The following is a 16815-nucleotide window of genomic DNA, read 5'->3' on the forward strand; positions in this document are numbered from 1 at the left end:
GTAAGGAGCTACTTACTTCCCATCACATATATGTGACATACACATCATAAATGTTAGAACTTTCGCTAGATTAGATAGCGAGCTATAAAATATAGTCACTGTGAATTGTGTGTAATTAAATATGGCTAACAAACTCCTCAAACAACTCTTTCACTCACAAATACAACATTTACACGGAAAAAAATTTAGAAGGACTTCTTAATTTTTGTAAATTAGTAGTAGTAGGTCTAGTCTACGTCTAACGTACGTCAATGTTTACTACTAACTAACTCACTTTAAAAAATCTCTCATACGACAAATTCTATATTCTTCCTTGTTTTATATGTTGCAGTTACTTTATTCCTATTCTTCTGTATGTATGTGTGTATATTTTTCTATCAATTTAGACGAGCTTCATCTAGCTTTAAGCACAATGCCTCCTTCGTAACACGCCTCCCAACAATACGACGGCATCGAGCTCAAAATTTGCCGCCTCGTGAAGTGAACACGATTATACCGCAGGGTTCAACAAAGATCACCAAATATACCCGTACCATACGAGATATAAATGCTTCTGTGGAAAATTTGGGTATGTTGGTTCACTTTAAAGTATTTTTACTTATTCTCATAAATAGTTTAACGTATGTGTAAAGAAACATACTAAAGCACACTATTAGCACCAAAACTTTACATCACTAACGAAAAGGAACACACATACGAAGTGTAATATCAGCAATCATCGCATAATAAGTTTGAAATGAAAAAACGCAAGCAAGAAATTGCACACGGTAAATGTATAAGTGGTCGGATGGCATGTAACTTTTTATGGCGTTATGTTAACTTCTGGATAATATACGCTCAAGCTGCAGACATTGGTGCTTTATCGGTAACCGTACCGGCAACCTTATAACAGCTGATTCGACCAACCCTATGGGAATCAATGCAATCGATTATTGGTGCCGCTAAGGTCGTGACCGTATCGTAACCAACCAATCGGTTTTTGGTTTACCGTCGTAACGATAAACAGCTGATTACGTTAGGGATACGACTACAGCGATACGACATAAAGCACCAATGACTCCCGCTTCTACCGCCTTGGCGATTTGATCTAATGCGGATAACTTTTCTCTCGAACACTTTAAGGAATGTTTCATCTTTTCTAAACACCGTCCATTATTTCCAGCCATACATGACGACAGGTATGATGAGCAAGTGGTAATTATTGGCCAGGAGAGGACTCTACTTAGTTCAAAGCAGCACTTTTTTATTTTATTTTTAAGCTGGCATTGGTTTCGCTGGTTCCCAGAACTTGCGCTTTTGTTATGGCCTATAATATCAATATCATCAACATACGCCAGCAACTGCGGTTTAGATCTGCTGCTGGAACTATTTTCTCCAGCATTAGGTAAAACAAATCGCTCGTAAGGAAATCGCCTTGTCTGGTTTCGAATGGCTCGGATAGGTCCTTCCCAATCATTACTGGGCCGGTCCGAAAGGAGTCACCTTTTCTTATTTCGAATAACGCGGATATGTCCTCAGGGCTGGCAGTGCTCCACAGCGTTATTTGGCATAGCCTTGTTAGCTTTAAAGTGGGAACTTAAATTCAGATAAAGCATCCTTTTCGAGCCAATCAATGACAGCTTTGAAAACAATCGAGGTTTTAATTCCTCTGTGTTTAAACACCTCGTTGGGTAGTCCGTAGTCAGCTGGCACCTTTTTGGTTTTTAGCCAGGATATTGCAAATCTAACTTCGTCAGAGTCAGATTTCGCAACGGTTTTTTATATATCGCTATATAGCAATGGGGAGAAATGTTACATCCACAACTTAAATTCACTATGTGCGTCAAGAAAAGCGCAGACCCCACTCCGCTGTAAAGATCAGGTGGAAAAAGATTTTAATTCCCTTTTGTTCAGCCATTGTCGACAGTTAGCACAGCAAAGAAGCGCCTGCCGCGCCTTGTTGGACGGTCATAACCGTTTAAACGGTTAAGAGGCAATTAAGTAAGTAGTGTACCAGCCAGTTACGAGGTTGCCATTAACATTCTTGCATGGTTTTTTTGAAAGGTTCAGTTCAGTGGGTTTTCGGTAGAATTTTGGGGCATTAAATCTATCAGTCAGCATCTGAAGCTCCTCGCACTCACGCCGTTCTGTGTTACGTTTTCTTCTTCGCGTCACGATAATACTCCAATATACCGCGCGTGGGCGACCCCTACACAGCGTTGCACTACAGGTAGCGTCCACCACAAAACCAACACCTTGGCTCTGAATTGCACTCTTGCTCCTTTTACCACTGTAGTAGACGTGGTAAGCCCCTATCGTCCTTCTGCCTTGTCCCATCCTACGTGGATGTGCTGTCGGCTTTTGTCTTGACGAAGACACCAATCAATGGAAAGGGCCAGGCGTCGTTACCTTCCCCTAAAAGAGTTTGGACATTCAGGTATATGCCACTAGATTGTGGTCTTTAAAATAGTCCTTTAAGGTTTTCTCGTGGTGGTCATCAGAAAAAAAAGAGATTGCATCCGAGGCTTTTACTTTTGTGTTTCGCGAGTATATTCTATGCACCCTATTCCGCAGGCCAATACCGTGCGTTGTAACGCATACTCCTAGTAGAAGTTGCCCTATTGCAGAGAAGATAACGATTATGCAAAATGAATGCCTAAACTCAAATTAGGATACTTGCCGAGGCTGCTGTACTTACATCCCTCTAAACTTGGATACAGATGCACTGGGACAAAGCAATCATTCTCATCCAGAAAACAGTTATCTGCTTCGTTTCGTTCTCTCACTTCTACAATTGCTGAGCGATAAGGACTAAAAAGTTTGTTTAATCGATTCCACGTAGTAGGTGTAATGATTCTTTTAACCTCATACATTTCTGTATTTGTTAATTTAAGTATCTACATGCGATTCCAATTGCAGTAGTCGTAACTTTTGATTTTCAAAAATTACGTTTTCGATCGATTTATCATTATTACGATTGCTATCGTGTATAATAGTGTGTACTGATGACGGTAACTTAAAAGTAATTTCAAATTATTCTAAATTTAAATTCGGTAAAATCTTTAATGTACATAGCAGCAGCTTCAATCACAATAGTCGTTATTTCATATACTATCAACTTACCATTACGAAAATACTCCTAGTTAAATCTAGTAATTATTACTGTAATCATTATTTGAAAGAATTAAAATTACGTTTACCCATTCGCAATCGTTTTGTAATTGTGCGCAGTTGATTAAATCTGTTAAATTCGATTGCTTGGCAATTCGATTAAAATTACAGTTATAGCAATTAAAAATCTTCGCATTAACGATTACTGAAGTAGTAGTTCAATTGAGCAACGAATATTTAAGTCGTAATTAGTGCAAAGTTAGAAAGTAAGATTACTTTTATTGTAAACGTCTTGTAATCGTAACCCTTATCGTCCTGCTCTGCCATTTCTTGCGTTCATCTTGCGTATCAAATTCGTTTTAATTCATGCACAAAAAACAACGATTTTATGGATATATAATTACATAATTATTATAACATTAATTACAACTTATTAAGTACTATTTAAGCACTAAAGTACTCGCACACTCGTTTCAATTATTTTTCATATTCATATACCCCCAGAAAATTATAAATTCAGGTTTTATTCATATATACCTACTTATATTTTACAACTAACTGTGTTTGATTCTAAATTGAATAAATTCTAGTATGCGTTTCAACAAAAGAAATTGTGCAGGGTTGTATTTTTGGGGCTATGCAAAATTTCCCTCAAGCGAATTAAGTTAAGCCCCGAAAATTTGAAAATACATTTTCTTCCAATATTGAGTATTCGTTAAATGCGTTCGCACTTTTGTCACATAAAATACGATGTCCGTAGTGTTTAGTACTTTTGTTATTGTTGTTGTTATATTACTTTTAATAAAAAATAGAATATTTAATACTACTGCGTACTCGTACTTTTTTCCCTGTGAGTGTTTTTTTTTTAGTTGTTCCACACACTTTGTTCCAAAAAAGGATATTTCTCCTGATTTATATTCTTTATTACTTTTTGCTGCCTTCTTCTATACTTTTCCAGAAATTATACAAAATGGCAAAACTTTAGATTCCTGTTTTAGTGAAGATTCGGTGCTAGAAACAACTGTTTTGAAAAAGAATTCCGATGGTAAGTGCAGTTGTTGTGAACTTCAAGTCATTGCTAATGGATGTTGTCGTCTAGTTGTTTATCACTTCTAACAAAACAGAAAAACGTTTTATTCAAAACAAAATAAGTTTTTAAATAAAATTGTATTGAAACTAGTTCGAATTAAAAATAAACAGGGTGCATGGGAAAGGTTCATTAATACGAATTGCATATTTGAGTGGATAATGCTTTGGTGATGGGTACAGTTGCTATTGAGGAGGTTTTTAAATGGCAGCACCCTTTTCAAAACGTTAAATTTGTTTTATGCTGTTTAATTTTAGTCAAAATAATAACGAATTTGAACTTGCTCAACATTGATATTGATTTCGGTATCTTAACCTAAGCTAACTTTTTGGAAAGTTCATCTTTTTTTGACGTTTGACACTTTTAAAGCCAAATATATATCGAGTCATAACCGCAGAAAGGGCTTAACCGGCATAAACAAAATTGTTCAGTAGACGCTTTTTTATATTTATATTGCGATTACTTTAGATAGTAACGTTAAAGTTGGAGTGTATATAAGACTATGTAATTGACGTATACTAATGTGGGATTTTTTTGCATTTCTTTAATAATAATGGCGCATTTGTCGCTTACTCCCTTTTTGCTTTCCAAAAAAAAGACATCATTACTTGAAAGTGTCGGTTAAGCCAAAACTAAAATATTAGAAAATACATATTTGAAAACAACAAAGACAATGGTTGGTGATGCAGATCAATGTTTTTATTCAGATTTCTAGACGGAATTCATATTTAAAGATGCAGACTGATTAACAAATATTTTAAATTTACAACTAAACTAAGTTTTTCTAAATAGAAACTATATAACTAAGGTACAATCTATTCATTTCACATTGTCGTCTTCTACATCAGTAACTGGTAATGTATCTGTGATAAAAGAGTTGTGTTTTAAGTTGAGGCACTGTCTGTGGAAAATTTCGGGAATTATATTTTTATCACAAAGTGATTTCAAATCTTAATAATTTGACGATAAAATTCTCTGTAAGCTCCTGTATAAACTAAAGTAGAAGGTCCCTACTTTCGTAGAAGTCTTTTGGGTAGTACCTCGTTTCCCAACACAAGTATCTTCTTCAACTATTTCCTCTGAAGAATCGGTGTCGCTGTATGGAACTAGTGCAACTTTATTTGAAATCTGCAACAATAGTTTCGCTATATTCATTATAATCCTTATTAAGAAAAATCTTAATCTAAAAAATATTCAACTGTGTTTGCAAGAAGTAAATATTTAAATCAAAAACATGAAAAATCGAAACATGCACACAAAAATGTAAAAACTTTGTATTAAAATGACAAAATTTTCTCGGAAAAAAGGGCTTCACCTACACATTGCGAGCACAAAAAATATAAACAAAGTGATTTGTGCACTTGAGCCAAAATTGGCTTATCTATAACTTCTTATCGGTATTTCGTAGGACTTTGATTTTTTTGGAGCTGGTGCATATGGTAATGGCCTTTCGGTTTCCATCAAAAACAAAAATCAAAAATAATGTCGGTTAAGCTCTTTGTGCGGTTATGGCTCATATATATGCTATAAACAAATGGCTGGCACCTTTTATACAAGTCCGCGTAAGTGTGGTAGCCCCTGATCATCATGCATGTCGTGCAAGTTGTTCACTACTCTCGGGTGCTTGCACCCAGGCAGTCACAGAGCATTCGTTTGTCAGAAGGTTACAACCTGATCAGACGACTTAAATATAATCGATTTAATCTAGCCCAGATTTGTGATTGCATCGGTTGCGTGTGATAACTAGGAGGTACAGCTGCAAGCGAGTTTTTTGATCTAACGGCCCTATATCAATCCAAGCAGAACATGTTGTACGTTGGGCTTTGGATATGCCACGTAAGACCAAAGTCTCGGATAAGGGAGACAACATTTTTTTGATGACGATCACTGCAAAAGTCATTAGACGACCATTCAAGATATGCGGAGAATGTATTTTAAACCGAACACATGTACGGACACTGTATAAAAACGATGGGGAGAACAACGAATTATATGAGCGTCAGAAACGCAAATGTAAGCGCTTCCGGCGCCTTTAAAAAAAGTCGTTCTTGGCAACTTTAACGCCAAGTTCAACAAAGAGCTGAAAGTCCGGCTTCCACGTGGAAACTTCATCTCTAATAGTTGATTGCTGTGCTGCCCGGATGCTAGAGACCCGACCGCAAGAAGCGAGCGGGCGCCAATTGCTCTGTTTTTCTGAGGTTCCGGTAGTATGTAACTTCCCAAAGTTTGAAACCAAAAGTGTCCTTGCCGCAGCTCCTGCCAATTATGTTTAAAGGGATCCCCATTCTCTCAGTATCCAGGTCATGCAGTCAATTTCCGGTGATTATGGCAGTGAACCTAAAGATTTCTAAAAGAAAAACCCTGCCTCCATGGCCCTTGAAATTTAAATACAAAAGGAGCGTACGAGCTTTAGCGGGAGCTGTAGGGGTAATCGAAAGATTGGAAAGATAAAAGAGGGAAGAGAGGCGTGAGCGGTTGGGCGAGTCATTGCCTGACGACTGTGTTATTTAACAAACCACAGGAAAGAAGCCCAATGGGGAACTGCAGTCTTCTTAATATTGTATACCTCTCGCTCTAACTTTGCCCAAAACCTCTCCCTTTACTCTACTTCTACATCTACCTCTTCCGCTACCACTACCTCCTCCTCAACCGTGACCCCTACCTCTACCTTTGCCTCTATATCAACATCTACCCCTGCCACCTCTACCTCTCCCTTCCTTTAACTTTCTCTCTCCCATCCCAATCTAAAAATTTTAAATTATCATTGAATGTTTCGAAATCCAGCCATCTCTGCGGCACTCATACATAAGCGAATCAGACAGTCTTCCATGACCATTTAGCTTCATCCCTACCCTGCTCTCTCGTATTGCTAACTTCCAAAAAGCTAAGCTATTATCTGTCTTGGACGTAAATGTTTTTGACAAATTTTCGTTTCACCCATAGCGAAATCCAATAACCGTTTAACCGGTAATCAGCGAAGGTTCAGCTCAATTTCTCTTGGAAGTTTTTGTAGGAATGCGACAACGGACAACAATCAAATGCAAACAGAGGATCAACAAGTACAAGAATTGGAACAACACCGCCAACACCAACAACAACAACAGCAGAAACAAGAATTACAAAAAGCACCACAACAACAACACACTAATCGGCAACGTAATTGCATATCAACACAACAAAAACAACTTAATTTTAAGGAACCCACTGCCCCACCAACAAACATTTTTTATAAAAATAAAAAAAATAATTCCTCACTGCCAGCCAATTCATTAATAGCGAATAAAATTGTTTTGAAAGAGAATAGTCCGAGCGATAGCACATCAGCCATAACAAATATGCCGCCGCCAATGGCTTTTTGTGGCTTTAAGCAGGGTGGTTTTTTTGGTTCGAATATTTCACTGCCACAAATGTTGAACTGTGATGATGAGTCAAATGATGATCGACTCTATAATCGTACGCAAATTCTTGAGCCACGTTTACTCGCAAGTGTGCACGATAATCGGGTTGCTAGTATACGTGAGGGACGATTCCGGTTTGGTGCTCAAAATGTTGATGGTGGCGGTGCTGGAGATGACGGTGCAAATGGTTTTGGTGGAGGAGGTGCTCATGGTGGACGTGAACGTCGTGGTTGGGGTTTTGTTGCAGACCGACGCAGGGGTTTTGACAGTGGGTATTTGGAAGGATAACTTTTAGTTGTTACGTATAAGTAGAAAAATGCAGCTAGCCTTTTATTGTATGCTTAGATAGATGATGTGGTAATATGGTGGTAATAAGACTCGTCAGTGTCAAGCATTAAGCGCTCTCCTATATATAAATTGTTTCAGAAATCTATCGTAAAAAAACATTTTTTATGTGTGTTTGCGTGTGTTAAAAAAAAAAATTTGTATGGGGTGGGGTCATTCCACATCAAATCGACCTATGGTTGCAATTGATATCTTATGCATTTTCATCTAAACTTTGTTTTCGTCATAAAGCACAGGGCTGTGAAAAAAAAATTAACAAGAAATTTTAAAATAATGTGTAAAACAAATTTTAAAAAATTTGGAAAACTTATGAAAAAAGTTCGGAAAATTCCATCAAAAATTAAAATATTTAAGAATACTTAGCCGCCATAAGTCCTATTTTCTAATGAATTTCTAATATAACCTTAGCTCTTTTCCGTAGCCAATTATTCAAATTTGATTGAACGTTGACAAGTACCTTATTCCCTAGATCTATGGGGTAACCTTTTTGCGCGAATTGAAATAGGCGCCGATATATTCTATAAGAACAACTGGTTGTAGGTAACTAGGGGACCAACCTAATCTAAATGTTCTTATTTATGATGCGATTTCTGACTAGGTTGGTGTTTGGGGTAAATTTTTTCAGAAAGTGGACTGGAGATGGAGCCTTTCGAAAAAATCATATACATGGGGGAAGGGGCTGGAGCGGAACGGGTTTAAAACGACGGAGTGGTAAAGGGAAAAGTAAATGTGAAGGGACGGGCTGAGAGGTGGATACGGATTGGGAGAGATAGATGCAAATGAGGAGAAATAGGGCGAAAGGACGAAGGATGTTAGAACAGGTCGTAGGGATAGAGAAAGAGATTAAAGAGAACGAAGAGTAGGAGAATATGAGGATATTAATCATGGGCTATAGCCAAACCAAACACGTTTTTCAAATACTGATATCTAAAATTAGTTTTTCTGCTACATCAACGTACCGTTATTCTAAACGGAGCATCTTATACAAAACAAGAAAGAACTTATGATACATTTCTAAGGACCCTTCCATTTAGCTACAAATTTTGAACTTCTAACGCAGGACCAAATAACAAAAGAAGAAAAAAATTCCGTAGAGCTAGAGACTTGGAGCTTAAAATTTGATTCAGAGACCAATAATAGAAGAATATAACCAATAAATTTCCCCGCGATCAATTTTTAATATCAATTTTTTCTGTCATTTTTTCTCAAATTTGGGTTGAAGACTTTCGAAATTTTTTCGAGGATCATATCCCCGAAAAGATCAAAACTTCCAAACATTTATAGAAAAATATAATTTTTGTTTATAATGTAAAAAATCTGATAGAAGCAACATACTCACGATTAAAAGTATTCGATTGCAATAAACTGTCGATTTGTCTTGAAATGAACCACTTAATCTATCAAAGGGAAACATGAAAACTGTAACGCATTGAAAACTTGACTTTTGTTGTATCTTTGAGTATAAAACTTTAGCTAGACTTATAATAATGTCCAAAAATTTCCTCTGATAGGTATCTCAACTTCTTTAAAAAGCTTATACCTAAACTCATATGTAGGCCTATCGCTCATAAATGCACTCTGTTAAAATTTGTTGTTATCCTTTTTTCTAATTCTTATTTTGTTGTTTAGTTGGAACCAATTTTTCCTTTTATTTTTAACTTTATATCTAATAAACCAATATAGTAACATATGTCATATACTCAATACATACGCTCGTACATTTCATATTTATTTTTTTAACCCTATACTTACTCGTGCCTACATTAGTAGGTATACTTGTACTTGTAATTTTAATTGTTGTTGTACAATATTGGATTTATGTGCTTGTAAAATTGTAAAACAAAAAAGTGGCAATATTTCTTAGTACTCGTATACAACAATTTACATACATTTTTTTTTTCTTACTTTCTCTCTCTCTCTGTATTTAGACGAAGATGAAGAGCCGCGATATACGCAGTTAACGTGCCAGCATAAAACGGCCATAAGATTTATAAGAAAGGTAACTTATTAATTTGGTATGCTTTGAAAATGTTCCGAGAGAGTGAATGAATGAATTGATCTATATCGAAATGGGTTTCTTTATCGAGAAAAAATACGCTGAAGATGGCACAAGCGGAAGCTGCCTAATGTCCGAACCAAATTTGGCAAGAGGTGACAGACAACTTTTCGTTATAGAGAAAAATTGTTCTGATGAAAACATAAAGCCAGATTTTACAAAGAACAACAGGAAATCAATATGCATTAAGCTGGAGACATTGGTGCTTTATCGGTAACCGTATCGGTAACCTTATAACAGCTGATTCGACCAATCTTATGAGAATCAATGCAATCGATTATTGGTGCTGCTAAAGTCGTAACCGTATCGTAGCCAACCAATTGGGTTTTGGTTTACCGTCGTAACGATAAACAGCTGATTACGTTAGGGATACGGATACAGCGATACGACATACGGCACCAATGACTCCAGCTTCAGACACATTTTTCGTCGTCTTATATTATCAAGTATGCTAGGGTTATGGCGTTTCTATATTATGTAAAGTCAAGAAGCGGCAGTCAGTCCTTAAGGCCAAATTAAACTTCCTTAACCCTAACGCCATAGTCGTAACCATACCCATATCCATCTCCAATGTGATCGATTAATGGTGCCTTAACCTTGATGATTCTATTGGCCGTGGCTGGTCAGTGGAAAATAGAACCCACCCATATCCGATGAGCTAGTTCGTGCTGAAAGGCAAGCATACCCGCATTCCGCGACAAGTCCAACGCAGCCTAGCGGAGGCCAGAGGAGGGGTCGAGCCCCATCAAACCCGCATGCAATAAGAAAATGGTGGCCAACGTGGGGCCCACGAAAGTGGGTACTACATTATTTTTTTTTTTCAATTTTAATACTTTAGCATCTGGCTAAAAATTTTGTGGCAAATATGATCATCATTAGGAAGGGCGGAATCCCGACATAGCTCATTTTGGGAAGTATGTCCGGATGATTGTGCGAAGGCATATTAGTACAATTGAAGTAATAGCGGGGGGTCTGTTCAGGTCGAAGTGGAGCAGCTACGGGGCAGTTGGTGGATCAGGACGCCGCACTTGAGGTAGTCACACATGCGATTTGAGGTATCAGTTCAGTTCGATTTGTGGGCGGCTACAGTGGTTGCGTCAGATTTTAGGGCGCACCAGTTGAGGTAGCCCATACGCGTCTTACTGAAGTTCGGTTTAGGTCGGGCCGGGCGGCTACAGTGTCGTGCTTCGACGCGTGTGCGTGACACTTGAGGTAGTCCTAAATTCGGTCTAGGCTAAGTGGGTGTTCGTGGCCATCCCATGCCGATGAGGGGCAAGTCCGTATGGCTGTGGAGTGTCCACCCAGGGGTGTTGGTTAGGACGACGTTTGAGGGGTTGGGGTAGTTTGACGGGGGCTTCCGATTGGGAAGAAATTCATCACACGCACTTTTGAAACAATTCATTCATTATTTTAAATTCACACGGAATAGTAAAGAAATACTATATCACACGGTAATTGCTAGAACTGACATTGAGCTGAATCAGGGTTGATGCGCTGCTTTAACGCACAGAATTTAACATTCGGAAGAAATAACTGAGTATACTGAGTATACATATACATATTTACTGTATTGAATCTAAGTTTACACTTTATTTGAAACTTGAAACTTACATATCGACACACGTATAGAAACTTTAACATTTTATAAACGCACTGCTTGTGCTTCGCGAACAAAATTTTTTGTGTGAGGAGATAATAGCTCGGTTGTATCATGACGAGAAGGGGTTCGCGGAAAGCAGGGCTGCATGGCAGTAATAAGAAGCAAGTGGGGGATAAAGATAGGACTTCGAAAGCAGTCGCCGACGAGGACGAAAGTGCCATAGTCGAGCAAGAGGATGCCGGCAGGGAAGAAGGCACCATAGGCGGTGATAGAAATCAAGCGGTTGAGACATCGCGTGGAGGCCAGCGGATCGTACCCGTGGGTGACATTCCTTCGCCAGAGGTGTCGCTGTTGGACAAAGTCAGCGGCGAGCTGTTGCAGAAGTTCGAGTCGATGTTCTTCCAATACCAATTGGACGTAAATAGAACCACGACGGATGCTATCAATGAAGCGATGTTGAAAGTTCAGAAGGACGTGCATAGCTTGGGGGATAGGGTCTCAGCCGTGGAAGAACACCACAGTAATAATAAATTAGACGAAAAATCGGGGTCAGGCGTTGGTAGACCATTCGGGCGGGGAGTGCGAGTCAAGTGGTCCTTCAGGAGATTAGCGATCTGAGGCCTGCCGGCGGCTGTTCACCAATTCACCAGATGGTAATACCGGGGTCGCACGGGTCGATAAGTTGAAATTTAAAATAATTAAAGATTGGGGCTTGAGATATTCCGGAAACTCGAAGTCAATACCCGTTGAAAGGTTTTTGTTTCGGGTGGAAACGTTGCAAAAGCGTCACAATATTTCTTCAGTGGATTTATACGCCAACTTTCATTTGCTTTTTGAGGGATCGGCACAGGACTGTTTTGGCTGAAAAATGTAGGGTTTTCCGAACTCCGTAGCGCGTTGCTTAACCAGTTCAGGAAAGCCGATTGCGACGAAGAGATTAGACAGGCAATGAACGAAAGGAAACAGGAATTTTCCGAAACGTTTGACGAATTTTACGCTCATCTTCAACACTTGTCTGAGATAGCAGAGTGCCTCGCGAAGGCCGGACTGACCATCAATGTGCAAAAATCAAAGTTTTGCCAAAAGGAGATCCCATACCTAGGGTTTATTATAGGTCAGGGAGGGCTGCGGACGGATCAGGCGAAACTCGAAGCGATGGTGCAGTTTCCCGTACCGAAAACGATGAAACAACTTCGGAGATTCTTGGGACTTACAGGGTGGTACAGGAGATTTGTACCGAACTTTGCTACCAACACGTCACCGTTGACGGATTGTCTGAGGAAGAAGAAGGAGTTTTGTATGACGGATGAGGCTGTTGCTGCTTTCCAAGAATTGAAGAACCTGCTGGTATCACCGAGAGTATTGGTCAATCCGGACTTTGCGAAGCCTTTCTATGTCCAGCGTGACGCGTCGAAATTATACGATCACGGAGCTGGAGTGCTTAGCAGCGGTGGTAAGTGTGCAAAAGTTTCGGCCGTATATAGACGGAGTTCGGTTCACCATTATTACGGATCACATGAGTCTCAAGTGGCTCATGAATCAACGCGATCTCTCGTGACGTTTGGCGCGCTGGAGCATCAAGCTCCAAAGATTCGACTTCGAAATCGTACATCGAAAGGGCGCAAAGAATGTAGTCCCAGACGCGTTGAGCCGAGTGCACATGGACGAATTGAGTGATGACACTTTCCGGGCCGATTTGTCACTAAGTAGTCCGGAATTCCAGTCTGAGAGTTACAACCAGCTAAAGCGTGCGGTGGAGAATACTTCCCAACAGTTGCCCGGTGTAAGGATACATGACAGCGTGATCTACAAGCGTGTACGTTTCCACCGAGACGATGAAATCGAGGATTCCATGTGGAAAGTTTGGGTACCTGAGGGACTGAGAGGGGAGCTGCTGAGGAAGATGCATCGCGGCGTAGCGGCAGGACATGGCGGCGTAGCGAAGACTGTCAACCGGCTTCGTGGTCGGTATTTCTGGCCTGGAATGTTCTCTGCGGTTAAAGAATTTGTTCGCAACTGTGACGTGCGCAAATGCTACAAAGCAACAAACGCGATACAGAGACGGTTGATGGGGGATCGTGTCGAGACAGGAAGAGTCTTCCAGCGGCTGTACATAGACTTCTGCGGTCCCTATCCGAGGTCTCGTGACGGTAATTCGTATATCTTCGTTGTCCTCGACCACTATTCAAAATTCGTATTCGTCAAGCCTGTGAGAAATGCGACCTCGAGGGAGATGATCCGGTACTTAGAAAACGACATCTTTAACATCTTCGGTATGCCGGGACAATCCATTCGGACAACGGCCGGCAGTTCGTCTCGTATGCGTTCAGTGATTTCCTTAAGGGTTATGGGGTCAAACATGTCCGTACGGCCGCCTATTCACCCCAGGATAGCGCGTCCGAAAGAATAAACTGATCCTTACTGGCCATCATTAGGTCATACATTGATGAAACCGATCAAAAGTCTTGGGATACTCATCTCTCAACGGCAGCTTTAGTCCTTCGGAGCGCGGTTCACGAGGCGATCCGGACGGAGCCCTACAAGGCAGTCTTCGGCCAATCCATGGTGCAGCATGGAGAGACGTACGAAATACTACGCAGGCTGGAATGTGCTAACGATTCCGAAGTAGAGGTTGTACCGCGGGACATACGCCTGAAACTTCTGAGGGATAAAATTAGAAATAGTTTGAAGCTGGCTTACGAGAAAGGCAAAAGAGTGTACAACACGAGGGCCAGGCCCATCACATACAGACCCGGGCAGGTAGTTTATAGGCGAAGTTTTAGGCAGAGTGACGCGACGCGCGATTTCAATGCGAAGCTTGCGAATAAATATGTGAAGGCGGTGGTTCTGAGACCAGTAGGAAATTGCTTGTATGAGCTGGGGGATATGAACGGCAAATCCAAAGGCATTTTCCATGCTAAAGATATACGGGCGTAACATTTGTCGTTCCTCGAGCCCACCATGCAACGCCTTGCATCGGCTGACTCGCCCTGTTACGGCAGTTTAGTGGTGAACAACCATATGCGCGATAAAAAGGTTTGTATCCGACTCAACTTCATAGGTTGAAGCGTTTCGCACCTTGACAAGTAATCAAACATGCCGAATTGCTAACCACAAAAAGCTAAAAGTTGTCATAAAGTTCAACCTTTCCACAGTTTGCAGCATGTTCGAAAAAAATATCCAATCACCCAGTAGTACCTACTGGCTTGTATTAATGTTCCCTCAGCGAAAAATGCGAACATTATCTCTGATAAAACGCACCAGGCACGACCATGCAGATTGACAGGGAGTGATATGGTGAGCGTCGATGGCTAGGCGATTGCTTTCAACCGTTGAAAACAAACCTTGTGTCATCAAAGCGTCAAAAGATTGCTAGGTCCACCAACTGCAGTCCATCACATGCTCATGGAGCCAATGAGACCTAAAAATGCATCTCGTCCGTCCTGTTTGACCATGGTCGCGTACGTGTCCTGGGGCCATATGCGCATAGGCGACTAACAAAAGCTCAGTATTTCAGACGCTAAACTTCTGAATTAACAGCAAGCAACCTGAACGCGGTAAAAATTTTCTTTTTGGACATAGCCAGCAAGGAGAATAGAAGTCCAACGTGAATTTCCGAAGAAATTTATCCGCAGAAGTAAATCGCAGTAAATTTATATGCGCACATACTTTCATTTCTACGTAATCTGAGCATTGGTGAGCAAATAAGAGCACTTGCCGGCAGAATCAAGGTTTGGTGACTTCATGGTGAAGCTGGCGTCCACGGTCCCACATTAAGAGAGATTCAAGTCATAGATAGCGGTTTGTGATAGTCAGGTACATGAGTATACGTAGTTAGTTTGCATTTGATACGATACACCGGCAAATACCAAATTTTGAGGGCGTCCGCCAACACGGAAAGCAGCGTACGTCAATACGTGAGTCATCGCTCTGGAGGCGGCGTCGTCAAGCGCACCAAAGGTGATACGGCGCCCAAATGTAATTTAGCTGACCGAGATTAACATGCGGAGGGAGTGCAGTGGCTTCGTTACACTCCCGTATAGTTTATAAAACGTATAGAAAGATACGCATTAATATATAAATCTCATACATTTTTCATAAGTAATAGTGGATCGTGGTTGCATACCACATGCATTTGATTAATCTACCTTTTTGTAAGTTTGACATGATGTGGCTCAATCCACGCAGACACGCAAATCCCATGTAAATATGAATTATAGAATTGATTGAGTTGATTTGTATACTCATTAGTGATCAGATTATAGGTCAATGCTTACATGCAGATATATTTTAATAGTCAATATGCCATAAGCTAATTCCGATTCTCGGATCTCAGAATATCATAAGTTTGTTTGTCAAGATCACTTGTCGCGAATTAATAATGAATTAAAAGAAGGTTAGCTTAGTACAAAAACATAAATTGTATATCAGAATCGTAACAGATGTTAGCATATAAGATGGAAATGTGGTTCTCTTCCATATTAAAGAAATTCAAATTGCATATTTTTTTGCTGAATCATAGTTCGTAAAGAAAGGATAAGACAAAAGAAGCAGAAGACTTCACTAAATGTGTATTGAAAATTATCTTGATAGAACGGTGCAAGGCAGGTGCAGAGAATAGGTTGGATGCAAATAGGGTTTGTTTTAAGTCAATGCAGACGTTTGGTTTTGTATCCCTGGGCACACATTAGGACGTCCTAAGTTAGGCTTTCGGGGTTTGCGATAGAGGTAAAGATAGATGACCCCTGGCTCCATTGATTCCCTGCGCAAAAATTGCACCGAAATGGAATATAAAGTCGTTTTACTAAATAAGTAAAAATGGTGAATAAAGAATGAATTTGTTAAATTGTTAATCATAAAATTCGTGTGTGGTGAATGATTTTCTTGACGGGGTCATGACGGACGTGGACGGGATGACATGGGGAAGTGGTAAGGGGGCATGAGTGTGGGGAGTGACTTATGAACATGGTGGTGCAGGGAGTTTTAGGGGCCAGCCACAAGGGCCTAGGTTGGCAAAAGGTTGAGGAGCGGCGGATTGGCCGGCCTCATGCAAAAGAGGCGAACCGAGACTTGGACAAGGGGTACGAAGGGGACAGACAAGGACGGTTAGGGTATTGAGAGTTAGAAGGGGTGGGGGGCCTGATGATTCTATTGGCCGTGGCTGGTCAGATGCTACGAGGGTGGAGTGATTACTCCGGTGTCACTTAAGGGTATGATTTTTTTTCTCTATTGCGGCTGC

General features: G+C 40.2%; 1 protein-coding gene across 15 annotated transcripts in view; it reads left to right on the top strand.

Annotated features, from left to right (window-relative positions):
* KCNQ (KCNQ potassium channel) overlaps positions 1-16815 on the top strand; it is a 245457-nt gene that overhangs the window by 218969 nt on the left and 9673 nt on the right. For 13 of the 15 annotated variants that reach the window (XM_067774905.1, XM_067774898.1, XM_067774904.1 and 10 more), the window contains 4 exons: positions 387-568; positions 4049-4135; positions 7121-7843; positions 9849-9919. In XM_067774905.1, coding sequence (XP_067631006.1) covers positions 387-568; positions 4049-4135; positions 7121-7843; positions 9849-9919 — 1063 coding nt within the window. The remainder of the gene's footprint in view (positions 1-386; positions 569-4048; positions 4136-7120; positions 7844-9848; positions 9920-16815) is intronic. The other 2 variants (XM_067774902.1, XM_067774910.1) reach the window with 2 other exon arrangements.

This window comes from Eurosta solidaginis, chromosome 3, assembly GCF_040869045.1.
Source record: "Eurosta solidaginis isolate ZX-2024a chromosome 3, ASM4086904v1, whole genome shotgun sequence".
NCBI lineage: Eukaryota > Metazoa > Arthropoda > Insecta > Diptera > Tephritidae > Eurosta > Eurosta solidaginis.